This window comes from Leptonychotes weddellii, chromosome 9 (genome assembly GCF_054177405.1).
Source record: "Leptonychotes weddellii isolate Sample4059 chromosome 9, ASM5417740v2, whole genome shotgun sequence".
Classification (NCBI taxonomy): domain Eukaryota; kingdom Metazoa; phylum Chordata; class Mammalia; order Carnivora; family Phocidae; genus Leptonychotes; species Leptonychotes weddellii.
This window is the reverse complement of record NC_138377.1, coordinates 64,561,596-64,575,149: the sequence shown is the minus strand read 5'-3', so window position 1 is coordinate 64,575,149 and position 13,554 is coordinate 64,561,596. Positions and strand designations below refer to the sequence as shown.

Sequence of the window (13,554 nt, the reverse complement as noted above, 5' to 3'; positions counted from 1 at the left end):
CCCCCCCCCCCCCCCCCCCCCGCCCCACCAGGGCCATCACTAACCAGTAACTCCCTCTTTGCTGCTAATGGTGGGAGGCTTAGGGAGTGGCTGTCAAGGAGAGTGATGGTTCTAGAAGACAATATACAGTTTATGAATATTGAATTTTGGAGCTCGCCTCTGCCGCCACCATTGTAGGGAGCCAGCCAGGCTTGGCAATGTTATTTGATAATAGAATAATCATCATTTATATCGCAGCTCTGGAGAGCCTCTGCTACTGACAGTGGCTCAGTCCCTGGGTGTTCGAGAAGTATAACAGGCTCTAGCAGGGAAAGTGAACCGGGTTGAAATCCCTGACCCTAGGGAGCTGGAGTTGGGCCTCTGTCACCGACCACTGAGAGGGGGGTAATTTAGCAAAGATGACACCCAATAATAAAAGCAGCCCTGAAATACTTTCTTTAAAAAATGTGTCCTGTGAGAACATCTAGGTTTACCTCTGGCTCTCTAGTTGGGTCGTTGACTCCACTTCGTCCTCCCTTTATTGGGTGGTTCCTCAGCTAGAGGTGTAGTTAGCAGGTGGACAGTGGGTCACACTCTGACGTGGCTCTGTCACGTGCCAGAGGGCTATCCCATCAGAAACACGGGAAGGAAGGAGGAAATGGGGCCAGCTGGCACATGCATAGACTTTTAAAGATCCAAAGGAAGGACCTCATCATTCCTGGATATTTGGATGTAAATCTCTTTGGCAAATCAAACTTGTATTTCAAAGCTATTCTCCCTTTAAAATGGGGTGGTGAGTTATCTTGTGAAGAGAGTCATCATTCTTAGGAAGTTGTCAGGAGGTTACCCATGGGGGAGTGTGGGTGGAAAGTGGGGCTGGCTCACACAGTAGGACCCAGAAAGCAAAAAAAAATTCGGTAATGTTCTTCAACTTTGAAATAAGCTAGACTCCCACCTTTCTCCATTGTTTCTAAGTTCCCCAAAGGGCCTTGAGAGAAAAGAGGGGCTCACACTGTGGCAGGAGGATGGAGGTTCAGAAGCTCAGAGAGGCTGTGGGCCCTGGGACGTCTCTGAAGCTGGCTCCAGGGCCTCCTCACTGGTGAGTCAGGTATCCCTCCAGCTCGAAGACAGCCTATCCTCTCGAGGACTCTGATGGAGAGGTTAAGGGACCTCAGGGACTCCAGACGCCAAAGTGAGGACAGGCAAAGGGAAGGTTGCTAGGAATACAGCAGGAGATGTCCCAGGAGGCATTTGAGGTTTCTTGACCAGAAGGAGATTGAGGTCATGGGGGAGTAGAAGCTTTGGCTTGAAACCAATAGTATATAGTGGGGAGCAGGGATGGGGGCACCCTAGAAGACAAGTTCTGAATCCATGGTATCAGAAACACTTAGGAGCTTTTGTGGAACACAAACTCCTGCGCCCATCCCCACTTCCACAGGAAGACAGAATAGACTCTCCAGAGGCAGGGAGAGGCTGCAGGGTTCCAAAGGTGGGGATGAAGACAGAGGACAGTGGTGGAAAAGAACAGGCCCGGGCCTCCGTCCACAGAGGGAAGGGGTCTGGGTGAAGCTCTTTAAGAGTATAGGTAACTGATAAATCCCATGTCAGCCTGGTCCCAGACTTTTAAGTCTTTGCCTATTTTAGAGGTCGGGAAATCCCTGTCCTGATGTCAGTGCTATCATCTAGTGGCTCTGTGACCTTGGGCAAATCACTTCACCTTTCTGAGTCTCAGTTGCTTCTACTATAAAATCAAATGGTTACTAAGGTCTCTCTCCAGCTCTTGAAACTAGAGGTCTGTGGTTCTAAAGATTGTTATGGCTGGTGTATTCCATTCAGAAGACCAGAGCCTGGGTGCTATTACTTTATTTGTGGACTATTAGGAGGCAGCTGACCTGGGGCCAGCTAGTCTGTCTGCCAGCTTTCAGGCCACAACCACACCTGATCACTTAAGAGAGCTTTCCCCAAACTGGAACACTGCTTCTGTGTGAGTAAAATTAATTAAATTAGAAAATATAAAAATGGGGGTTCCATGGCCCAATGAGTTTGAGTATCTGTGGGTTAAACACATTCAACATTTTCTTTTTTCACAGGACTTCTCAGAGCCTTAACACACCATTATGCATTTTGAATCTCTTAGAGGGGGAATAAACAGAATTTCTCAAACAAATCTGATCATGGAATCCATTTTTCTAAGGAACAGCCCATCAGATTAGTGTTTCATAGAGCACCCGCAGAAAGAAGTTTCCCTACACTGGCATCTCTCTTTCTCTAAAAACAGTAACAATTGCAAGTCAGGTGGCCCTTACTCTTTCTACAAAGGTCACAAATTCTTGACCTTCGAGGTGGGTAAGAGTGTTTCTACTCTTCCTACTCTGGAATCCCAAAGGCAGGCAATCTTTTATCACAGTCTCCCTAGCGCAGCCTTGCAGGCAGTGCCAATGATTTTTTGCTAATTGCTATTGAATTCCCATTGAATGGACACCCCTCAGGGTTCCCCATATTAGTCCCCCATGCCTCCCTGCAGCAGATGCTCACAGATTGTCCCCTTCACCTTGACAGAGAGGTAGAGAAAGACAAGTCAACACGGGCTTCTCTGAGCCCAGAGCTTCCTCTCGGTGGTGACCTGGTCTAAGGATCATTGTGGCTGGATTGACAGGTAGTAGCTGTTGACTCTCGTTTGGAGTTGATTTTCTGTAAGAAACGGGAAGAAAGCTGCTGGAGTCCCCCACCTAAGGAGTATATACTTCGTGGGATGGAAGGTAAGCTTGAGGAGGAGGAGTTGGCTGTCTTATTTGGGCAGGAAGGGCTGGGTTGCACTCCCTTGGACTCTGTTTTTACACCCCATTTTCCACACGCATGTCTCATCACTCTACCCTCTTTCTCCTTCGTCCTTCTTTTGGGTTCTTTCCGTCTCCCCCCTGCTCTTCTAAGCAGACAGGCTCTCCTTCCTCTTCCCCCATCCCAATCTCCCAATCCCCTCTTCACACCCCTGCTGCCCTCCCAGCCTGGCAGCCTGCCCTGTAGGAATGTTAATTAGCATTCATGATTTAATTAATTCAGTAGCTAATTAATGATGGGGGGTGGAGAGCTGGGGTGCAGGGGAGCTGGGGGCTGGAGGTGGCAAGGAGAAAGAGCGGAGGCTGCAGAAGGCATCGCAGATGGCGGTGTGGTGGCTGGCACGGTGCCCACCGCCATGGCTGCAGACACTCACGCGCACGCACACGTACACACACACGCACGCACACACCAAAAAAAGGAAAGGGTGATCGAGGAATAAAATCAAAAGCAGGGAGAGAAGGGCACAGGGGCCCTGGGAACTGGGGGTGGGGAAGGCTCTAGATCTATTTGAATCTGCTCCGGAAGTGGAAGAGGAGAAAAAAAAGAAACCACCACAGGCGCAGAGAGAGGAGAGAGCTCTCCCGATACCCCAGCCCACCCCCAGCCCACCCCAGCCACCCCTCCTCCCTGGCATGGGATTCATGGGCACCAGCTGAGGACAGGGTCCCCTCCCTCTGCTTTCCATAAATATTGGCACCGAGGACCCAGGCTCAGAAGGACGGGACATTCTCAAAGAAAATTGTGGGGTTTTTTTTTAAGTTCCTTTTTAAAATATATGTGTATATATATATTTTTAAAGCATTGCACCTGTTTTGGTATGAGGGCGAAGGCGAGTGAAAGAAGGTGACCGAGCCAGGAGGAGAGAGCGCAGATGGCTTGGTGGTGGTATGGTGTGGTGAGTTGTGGGGAGGAGGCGAAGGGGTCTGGCAGAGGTTGGGGGTGGGCGGAATGAGGACCCTGTTTTCTTTTCGGTGTGCTGTGGATGAAGGAGAGAGAGAGAGAGAAAGGGGGTGGGGAGAGAAGCGAGACAGATGGCAGAGTGGAGAGGCGGCAGCCAGTGCCGGCACGGCCCAGCCTGGGCGGACCCAGCCCCCCCTACCCCCTCACCCCCCACCCCCCGCCTGCCAGCTTTCCAAATGCCACCCTTCCCCCATCCTCCCCTCTCCCCATCCCCCCAGCTTGGCACTGATCTCCAAGAGGGAGGGAGGGAGGCTGGGCAAAGAGCATCTGTTCCCTCCATTCTCCCAGCTCTATCGGCTGCCAACCTAGGGCCATCGTCTGCCTCCATCACCCCTCCGCCCGCCTGCCCGCCCGCCTACCCACCCAATCCCAAACGGGTGCTGGATCAGGTGCTGAATCGGGCTGCCTCCTCGGGTATACCCGTCACTATGCATTGCTGTGTGTCTGCCACCGCTGCCTGGCACTCGTGGGGCCGTGTGCGTGTACGTGTGTGTGTGTGCGCGTGTACATGTACGCAGAAGCGCGTGCTGTATGTGAGCCTCCTGGGCACGGGTGGGGGTTGGCACTGCGCTGGCCAATCTAGTGTCCAACCAGGAGGACAGAGGGATGGAGTGGCAGAAGGAGGGGAGAGGGTCGGGGCCCGGGAGGGCAGAAGCAAGTGCATGGGTTGCTTCGTGCTGCCTGCTTCCAGGCGTGGGCACTGCAGCTGCCACCCTTGTGCCCGCGGAGATGGGAGGAGTCGGGTGGGGGTGGGGCGGCAGGAGCCCCGGGGCTCTGAGAGGAGGACCGCTGCCCTGGAGCCATTGGCATCACCCCCGTCAGGCCGGTGCCCAAGCTGGCGCCTTGGGAACAGGGGCCCCAGGAGGCAGAGAGGAGGGGCAGAGGTATGCTAATGATGTTGCTGTCCCTCTGGAGCTCAGCTCTGAGAAACGGTGGGACTAGGGGGTAGTCAGCCTTCTTCCGGTCTGGGAAAGTAAAGTGGGGGAAAGAGTAGCCAGGGAAGTGCCCAGAAAGTGTCTAAGAGCCAGGACGAGGGACTGTGCCACTGCTCCCTGGGGAGAGCTCCTCGGGGCCGGCAGTCTGGCCCTACATGAAAAGCAGGGGGACATGGGCGTGAGGCCATGGGTGCTGGCGCTGCCTGAGGAGCCGGGCACAGGCTCTGGCATTGTGTGGAATGGAGGAGGGTGGCCGTGCCTCTTGCCAATCTGCTTGAGGGGGTGGCTGTGCCAGGGGTGTGAAGGGAGGTGAGATGTTGGAGTGTGTGTGTGTGTGCGCGTGTGTGTGAGTTGCTTGGGAGAACAGACTTTCTTCTGCCAGGACCTCCTTCCTGTTCCCTCTTAGGCATGGGGAGTGGAGCAGCAGAGGGAGAGAGGCATGAGGACACAAAGGAGGAAGCGCGCCATTGCCAAGACCCCAAGGAAGAAGGATGGAGAACGCTGGCAGTCCTGTCTGGCCCCCGGCCAGTTTCCTGCTGAAGATGGCCAGCTCCTCTTGCCTGGTCTGCGTATGTCCCTGCGCGAGCGTGCGGAGGGCGGGGGCGGGGCCTGCTTGCTGAGCTCCGGTCTAGAATGGGAAGGGCACCTTTCTGGGGATCCCATTTGGACTTTGCACTCTAACAAGTGAGCTATCTGATTTTCTCCCTGGTGCCTTCCTCTCCTCCCCCTCCCTCCCCGCCACCCCTCTTTCATCTCTCCATCACCATCTGGGTCCTACTGCTTGGCACCCAACCAGCTGAATGCCGCCACGCTTGGCGATGCTGCACTGGCACGTGCACAGCGTCTCAGATCCTGGCACTGCGGCAAACCCAAAGCCGCCAGGCATGCTCACGACCGCCACTTGGCGGCAGAGAGAGAGTGGGCGGCGCACACAGGCAGGCCGGGCGTCAGGCGGAGCTCTGGGCTGGGGGGTGGCACGACACGGGACCCTCGGCAGCTCGCCGCGGCGGTACTCCAGCCAGCTCCAACTAGACACCCCCGCCCTCCTACCTCCCTGCCCCCGGGAAAGGGAGTTAGCCTGCTGCCACACTCAGTGTGTGAGAGCTACTGCAAGGGAAGCTGGGGCACACAGGGACAAGGGCACAGGCAAGAAGCCAAACCCAAGGCTCCAGGCCAGTGACCTGTACACCTCTCTGGGCAGTGGGGACAGGAAGAAATACCGTCGGGGTGAGTGAGAGCTGGAGAGAGGCCAGCCGGCTGTGTTGTCACGGAGCTGGTGCCAGAAGAGATTGGAAGAGAAGTGGGAAGGAGGGCCCCTCCGGCCTCGCTGCTGGCTAGTGGGGTGGTTTGCCCCTGTATGCATTTCATCTGCCTTGTGATTGGCTGAGCTGTGGTTGAGATGAATCAGTTCTTTCTCCCTTGTTAGAAGGCCCATATTCAATAACAGTCCTAGAAAAATGAAGAGGTGCTCTAGGCCTAGAGAGGTAGGCAGGTATAAGGAAGACAAAGGCACCTGGGACTTGTCCTTCCAGAAAGACTGTTAGGGGAGATACAGTGTTTCGGAATTTGTCAATGGCACCCCGGTTAGGTAGAATTTGGATAAATATCCATGTCTTTGAAGTCCACCCCTGGAAGGGAAACCACAAATCAGCAATAAGCCCTCATAAAAAGGAAGGCTCTTAGGAGGGGAGTCCCCAGCATCTGTGATGACAGAGACCACCCCTGTGCCTTCAGGGGCAGTGCCCTTGGCAGTGCCACAAAACTGGACCTTGGGCCTCCATCTGGAAGAACTTCTAGTAGGATGGGCTTTCCTTCCTAGCCAGAAGCCGTGGATTAGTAACTAGGAAGATAACTCAGGTAGAAGGTTTGGCTCTGGGTGATGTTGAGGGAGACTGGGTGGCTCTGATGGAGGATAGGACCTGCCCAGAGGGAAGTGAAGCCATAGCCGTGCTGGACTGAGCTGCTTAGGGTTGGGGGAGCTCTGGTTTCAGCATTTCCAGAAGTGGATGCCAACTTCAGAAGAGGGGAGATGATTTCCACAGCAGAGGAAAAAGCAGGGAGACACTCAGCCAAATGGGTGAGTGGACAATGTTTCTTTTCTCCTGTTCAAGAACAGCCAATGTAAGCAGAAGACACAGTCAGATTTCCCAGATGGTGGAGGTGGGGGTGAAGGCAGAGTAATGAAGAAGACAAACCTGAGGTGATGCTAGGCCCCTGGTGGTAGCCCCTGGTGGAGCAGGGTTGGGCCTGGGTGCTGGAGAGTGAGGGGCAGGTCACAGATGTATATGGGCTGAGCAGCCCAAATCAGGGGTTCTTGAACTCCAGAGAGCATGGGATCACTTCAGGAGTTTCTGATTCAGCGAATCCGAAGTGTGGTTCAGAAATGTGCATTTTAAGCCAGCACTCGGGTGACCGCACTGCAGGTAGACAGAACTCTGAGAGACTGTTCTAAGATGCGGCAGTCACGATAGGACAGTTAACCTAGTCTGATTTCTCTAGGCCTGTGCATCTTCTTCCTCCCCAACCACAGGCATGTCTTATGCTGTCATGCCTGTGGTCCGTGTGTTGTGAGATGTGTGTCAGTGTGTTGTGGGTAGGAGCAGTTGGACAGATTGTGAGGTCAAATCAGGCAGATTTAGCTTGTCAGAACCATGCCTCTCACCTTACGGAACACTTCCAAATTCTGATGGTTGGCTGCCCTGTGTTTTTGAAACTTCACCACTGAGAACCACTAGGTTAGGAGCACAGCCGGGAGATGGCTCTCTGTGGTCCAGTAAGATTTGTGTGGATTCTGTAGCTCAGTACAGGATGAGTCCTAATTATACTTCTTCTTGGAGACAGGTCTGGGTCCTGGGTAGTGGAAGGAGGGGTGGACAGAGTACAGGGCCTAGCCTACTGCAGATACCTAGCAAAATGCAAATGAGGCTGTTGTTTGAGCACTTGGTGGGAATGAGCACAGCATGGGTCAGTCAAGTCCAGTTGAAAAGCCATGGTATGAGGTTGGATATCAGGGAAGGACTGTGGATGTAGGGCATGCTGAGTTCCTACTGATTACCTCTTCCAGTGTTTTAGCCATTGTTTGTGTAAAAGTGTGTGTGTGGTGGTTGGTAAGATTAAGAGTCAACCCCAGGGGGGCGCCTGGCTGGCTCAGTTGGTGGAGCATCTGACTTTTGAACTTGGGGTCATGAGTTTGAGTCCCACATTGGGTGTAGAGATTACTTAAAAAAAAAAAAAAAAAAAAGCCAATACTAGGTCACCTTTCCCCATCACCTTCCTTCTGGTCCACTTAAAATCAGCCTGCTTCCACACTAGTTTCTAACCAGACACCTCCCTGTGGCTGGAGAGCTGCAGGAAACACCAGGCTCAGACTACTGACAGGGAACAATGCCATTTACCCCTTGCCTATCCTTTGTGTGGAAGGTTGTCTGGGCCCTCTGTATGATGGAGAATGACAGGGTGGGTCCTCACCTAATTTCACGTTCCTCCCATGAAGTATAGTCTCGCCTGGAGGCTTTCCCTGGGGATCACTTCCCATCTTTCTCCAGACTTTATGAACCACGGTCTAGATCTTCTATGAATGTCCTCTGTCTGGTTTTTCTTTCATCTGCCCTTTTCACAAGGTATCCAAGCTATACTCCTGCAGACTGGGTCTGTAGCCCTTCTTGTAGAAAGGGCCTCCTTGGCATTGGAGCATTTCTTCCTTAGTCCTCAAGGACATCCTCGGGGCTTACAAGTTTCTCACTAGTTGCTCCCAGCTGGTGGGTTGAGCTTCTCACTGCAGCCTAGAGAGAAAGGCCCTATAACACAGGGTCCCAGCCCAGTTTATTCCTGTTTCCAGGAGTTTTCCCAAAAGTTTCCTCCTGGTTTCTCTTCTACCTCTCCTCTCCCCAGTGTCACAATGCAGAGGAATGGAAGGTCCTTTCCCCATGGATTGCAACATTTGGTCACCCTTCCTGATGTAACAGGTTACATTTCCCCTGACTGTTTATAAGTTATTCTCACCTACTGTTGGATGTGAAGAAAATGAATATGTCCTGGAGGCTGGTTGTACTTATGGGAAGTGTAGGTGATAGGGCTGGGGGCATATCCCTTGCGCCTCTGTACCCATGGGGCCCATCCTTGCTGGCATGTGTGTATCCCCATAGCTCTCTCTGCCTGGCCCTGCTGGTTGCTGACAGTGTGCGTGCTTGTTTCATTGGGGCAGTTATATACACAGAGCTCTGTATTTCAGGTGTGAATTTCTATACAGGGATGAATGTTTGGATGAGAAAATGTGCCTTAAAGCAACCAGGCTGGTGGAGGTTTGGGGAATTGGTGATGTATAAGCCCTGTAAGTGGCTAAGGAACAAATAGAAGGAAATTAACAGATAGAAGGAATTAAGCAGAAGGGTGCTACTGGGTCTGGAATACTTGGCTTTCTTGGTTCTTGTGCATGCTTCTGTAATGTAGAAAGGGCTAGAGGGTTGAGGGAAGAAGGGTTTCTTTTTGTGGCTCTACTGCAGACTGCCCCATTCGGCTGCTGCAGCTTTAGATTTTCTCATATTCTTCCAGAAGACTTTGAGTTTTGTTCCTGGTTGAGAATGGGGTACCTGAAGCCGTCGCCACACTGATTCTGGTTTAGTGCAAAAACAGCCAGGCTCCCTTCCACCTCCTGTCTCCTGGTACTGATCCTAGCAGTAAGTAGGCTAGGCCAGAATTTGGATGCCTTAGGGCCCATGTATGTCAGAAACCCTAGGCCTTTGCCCCAGGCCGTGGAAGACCAATATTAGGAGCCATGGATTTAAGCTCACTTTAAGGTTGTTGGGGTGGGGCCTGTATTTCAAGATAGATGTTGATGTGCCAGGCGTTTTAAGTTGGGTCTCCTTCTCCTCAGGAGAAGCAACAGGGTTTACCCAGGGTGACCTGGTGTTCGCCTCTAGCATTCTGCATAGGGCCTGACGACCTGGCCTTCCTTCCACCAGAACAGCCCACTGAGCATCTCTGAAGCAGGAGCGGAGCTGTGGGGACTTCTGGTCTGAGAATGGGATTGGGGAGGAAGGCTTCCAGTCACTGGTAACATGGAATGGCATACCTGACTCCACAGTCAGCCAGACTCTTATTTCTCAAGTTACAGGGCTCCTGGTAAGGACAGTGGCTTAGAATCAGCTCCTGTCCCCTGCTGTGCATGTACACGATGTCTCTAGACCAGGGTGTCCCCATGTAAGGGAACAGGCCGGAGGGCAGGAGGAGGCAGAGGAGGGATTTCTGGCTATGTTAACTCCTGGTAAAAATATTCACAGTTCAAACAACAGCCAATCTGTCCTGGTTGTAAACTCCTAAAAATGTACACCACCACGCCTCTAATCATCCCCTACCAGGCGTTTGCCCCAGTTTTCTTTAAAATGTTTCCTCTTTCCCTCCTATCTTTCTTTCTAATTTTTGTTTTGTTTTCAACTTTTACACACAAATCACATTCCCTGAAAGCACAGAGTGAAAAAGCTTCCTTCCCCCTACACGTGCTGCTAAGAAAATAGTCTTATACACAGAGTTTCAATGGGAAAAGAAAAGGATAGGAAGGGAGGGACAGAGGAGAGGCTGAGAGGCAGGAAGGGTGGTGGCAAGAGCGCCAACACGGCAGGGCCTGCATTTATAACTGGCATCACTGAAGGACTGCTTCCCCCTTACCCTGGTTGGCTAGAGTTGGAGCTCTTAATTTGAGAAATGGATTGGGTCAGAAGTGAGGTTCACAGAACATGTGGGCACTAGGGACTTGGCTGATTTTCCCATCTTTTCGGCACATAAGCCTCTGCTTCGGTATTAACATGTTCATGGGCAGAGTGACAGGCCAGGAAGTGGAAATCCCAGGGCTGACTGAACTGTGTGCGCATATTAAATGGATGATGGTAGTGGAAGAAGCCCTAAAGGAGAAAGTCTGCAAGGAGAATACCTTGAGAGGGGATCCCCCCCCCCCCCCCCCGCCGCCACTCCCGCCCAAGCCTGGGCAAGGGCGGTAGCAGAAACTGGAGGACTGGGAGCTTTTGCAGGCTTTTCTTTGCTGAAATAAAACACCTGCTTTTCTACCTTGTGCCACTTTAGCTGGGCTTTGGGGTCACCACCTGATGCTGGCAGAAACAATGAGGTTAGAGGTGGGGAACCCTCTTCTAGCTCATTCCTTTCATTGGTTTCCCTTGGTGATAGCACTCTGTCAGAGATTCGCCTTGTGCTTCGGTCATTGCCTTGCCCACCCACCCCCTGAGCTGTCCTCAGCTCCAGAGCCCAGGGCCCTCCCAGACAGCCTCTGACTCTTTGGGTGGTGCCCCCAGCAGCTGCTGCTTACTGGTGGGAGGAAGGGCAAGGGCAGAGGAGGAGGGAAGAACACAGGTGCGGAACAAGGGTCCCTGCAAAGGCAAGGATTTCAAGTGACCAGGAATGTAAAGGGGCCACTGGACATGGAAATAGAAGTTGGGGTTTGTGAAAGAAGTGAATGGGAGGAAATAGTGGTTAGCTGCAGGAAAGGGAAGTATACCCAAGATTCAGAAACCACACAGTCCTGTCCACCCCTTTCTTCCTGGGACCGCCAAGATATGTTTGACAACACTGACTTTTCTAACTAGCGGCTGGGAACAAAGGGGTGTTAGCAGTCCTGATACTCAACTCAGGGGGCAAAGGTAGGTCCCTCCCCAGTCTCCAGGCTCTTCTCCCCATGGCCAGCCCCGGCTTTGGAAGCTGGGTACGGCCAGGGGCAGGCTGCATGGCTTTCTGTCCCAAGGATCACCATACCCATGCAAGGACTTAAAGCCATTTGCTCTTTCCAAGACTAGCGGTTTAAAGAAACCCTTAACGTGAGGGGAAAGAGACACAAACAGGAAAACAAACAAACAAACACTTGTTTGATGGGAGAGTTTGCAGTTTTTTTTCTGTATTTTCCAAGTTTATGTTTTACTTTAGTTCATTCCTCTGTCTCCATCTCTCTCCCGTGCACATGTGCGTGCGTGCTCGCTCTCTCTTTTTTTTGGTTGTGTGTGTGTTTCAGTTTTTTTAAAAGAACTTTGGATTTGCCGTTGGTGGGCAGTGCCGGTCCCAGAGGCTGGACCCCCACATGGCAGGGCTGGGACAAGGGGCGGGCCCACGGCTGCTGAGAGGATCTCTGTGTTTAAAGCCTTTGAGAATAAGTTACTGCAGTTCCCAGGGTGCAGGGTGGGGGTTGGCAGAGAGGTTCCTGGCGGCGGCTTCCCCTAGAGTCCAGGCCGCAGGGGCTCCTGGTCAGGCGAGGAGAGGGTTAGGAGGGAGGGGTGTGGGGAGAGTGAACTGAGCACTTCTCCCCCTGCCAACCTCCAGTTTGGTTAGAGTTTTGTGGGCTCCCTGCCCATCCCAGGCTCCAACCTTGGGAGCCAACTGGGTATTAGGAAAGTTTGTGAGCTGTGTGGTGCTCTAGACAAGGGGGTAGGGAGAGGGAAGGGGGAGTAGCAAAGTTTGTTTTCCTTCCCCCTTCTTTGTCTTGGGTTTTCTTTTAACTTTCTTCTTTTCCTTTTTTTTTTTTTTTTTTTTTTGGTGTTTTCTCAGTCAGTGAACAGCATGGGCTGACATATGTGTGTTTGCGGGGGTTGACTGTGTTGGGGGGCGAATCCAGTGGGAATAAGGTAGTGGAAGATGGATTCAAGGGTAGACCTCGTGTGTGGTGGGCAGGGCAGAGATGAGCGGACCGTCAGGATGATGAGATGGGTGTGCGTCTGTGAAGACGTGGGGCAAGGAGCCGCAGAGGAGGCGCAGCGTGTCTGGGGGCCAGGCGGGGGCGGGGGGGCAGGGGAGCGGAGGCAGGGCTCTGCCAGAGGCGGGGCGTGTGAAGCCCACTGAGGGTGGGAACTGAAAGCGTCCCGTGAGGTGGGCGGGGCCGAGGGTCGGGGTGAGGGGTGTGAGCTCCCACCAAACACCCCTTGGGGTAAGGGAGGGGGCCCTGAGGCCCTCCCCTCTCCCCCCGTCTTGGTTCATCTGTTTATAAAGCTAGAAGTGTAGAGGTAGTAGTAGTTTTTGGGTTGGAGTCCGTGTGAGGTAATCTTGCTTCCTCTTTGGCAAAAGCCACAGCCGCCGTGGCGGCCGTGGCGGCGTTGGTGATGGTGATGGGTGGGCCCCCGGGGGGTGGGGCCGCCTTGCGCCGGTGGGCCGAGGAGCGCAGGTGGGAGGCCAGGGCTTCGTGCCCACTCAGCAGCACCTCACATGCCAGGCAGTGGTAGGTGCAGATGGGCACCCGCAGCGGCGGGGGCACAGAAGCCCCAGGGCCCCGCCCAAAGAAGCAGAAGGATCTCTGGTGAGCCGTGGCTGGGGCCTCCCCGTCAAATGCCGTCTGGCACTGGCGGCACAGATAGCGGTGGGTCACGTCCACGGTGGAGATGCCGGTACTGCCTGCCAGCAGCTCAGCAGCCTCCGCGGCCTCCCCCTCCCCTGGAGCAGCCAGTTCGGGAGGCTTTGGAGGCGCTGTGGCTGTGGGCTCAGGGGGCTGGGGTGGTGGCTGGAGGAGGGCGTTGGGGAGCAGTCCGATGAGGGTCTGAGGTATCATGGGGTTCATGGGAAATAGCCCCTTCTTCATGCCATAGAGCTGTTGGAAGTAGGCCCCCTGCAACTGGGGGCCAAAGACAGCTGGTGGTGTCGCCCCCCCTGCAGGGGGCAAGGGGAAGGGCAGGAATTGGCCCCCCAAGAGGGCTGGGACAGTAGCCTTCAGTGCTTTGAGGTTCTTGAGGGCGTCAGTGGAGGAGTTGGCGGGGGCTGCAACTGGCTTTCGCTCACCAGAGACCTTGTCCCCAGAGGGCTCAGGAGGGGGGCCTGGGGCAGGGTCAGTGGTGCCAGCTGTGGAGGTGTTAGTTTGCTC

At 53.6% G+C, this 13,554-nt stretch overlaps 2 protein-coding genes across 3 annotated transcripts in view; one reads left to right on the top strand and one right to left on the bottom strand.

The window, feature by feature from the left end:
* Positions 1-5,414, top strand: part of NGDN (neuroguidin) — a 36,810-nt gene extending 31,396 nt beyond the window's left edge. The window contains exons 12-14 of one of the 2 annotated variants that reach the window (XR_014148550.1): positions 2,636-2,738; positions 3,617-3,712; positions 5,119-5,414. The gene's annotated coding sequence lies outside the window, so the exon portion shown is untranslated. Of the gene's footprint in view, positions 1-2,538; positions 2,739-3,616; positions 3,713-5,118 lie in introns of both variants that reach the window. The other variant, XR_014148549.1, reaches the window with a different exon arrangement.
* A 6,163-nt stretch (positions 5,415-11,577) lies between these two features.
* The window catches only part of ZFHX2 (zinc finger homeobox 2), a 29,045-nt gene continuing 27,068 nt past the window's right edge, over positions 11,578-13,554 (bottom strand). Inside the window, exon 10 of the mRNA XM_081831833.1 lies at positions 11,578-13,551. Within this exon, the coding sequence (XP_081687959.1) occupies positions 12,685-13,551 (867 nt within the window). The 3' untranslated portion in view covers positions 11,578-12,684. The remainder of the gene's footprint in view (positions 13,552-13,554) is intronic.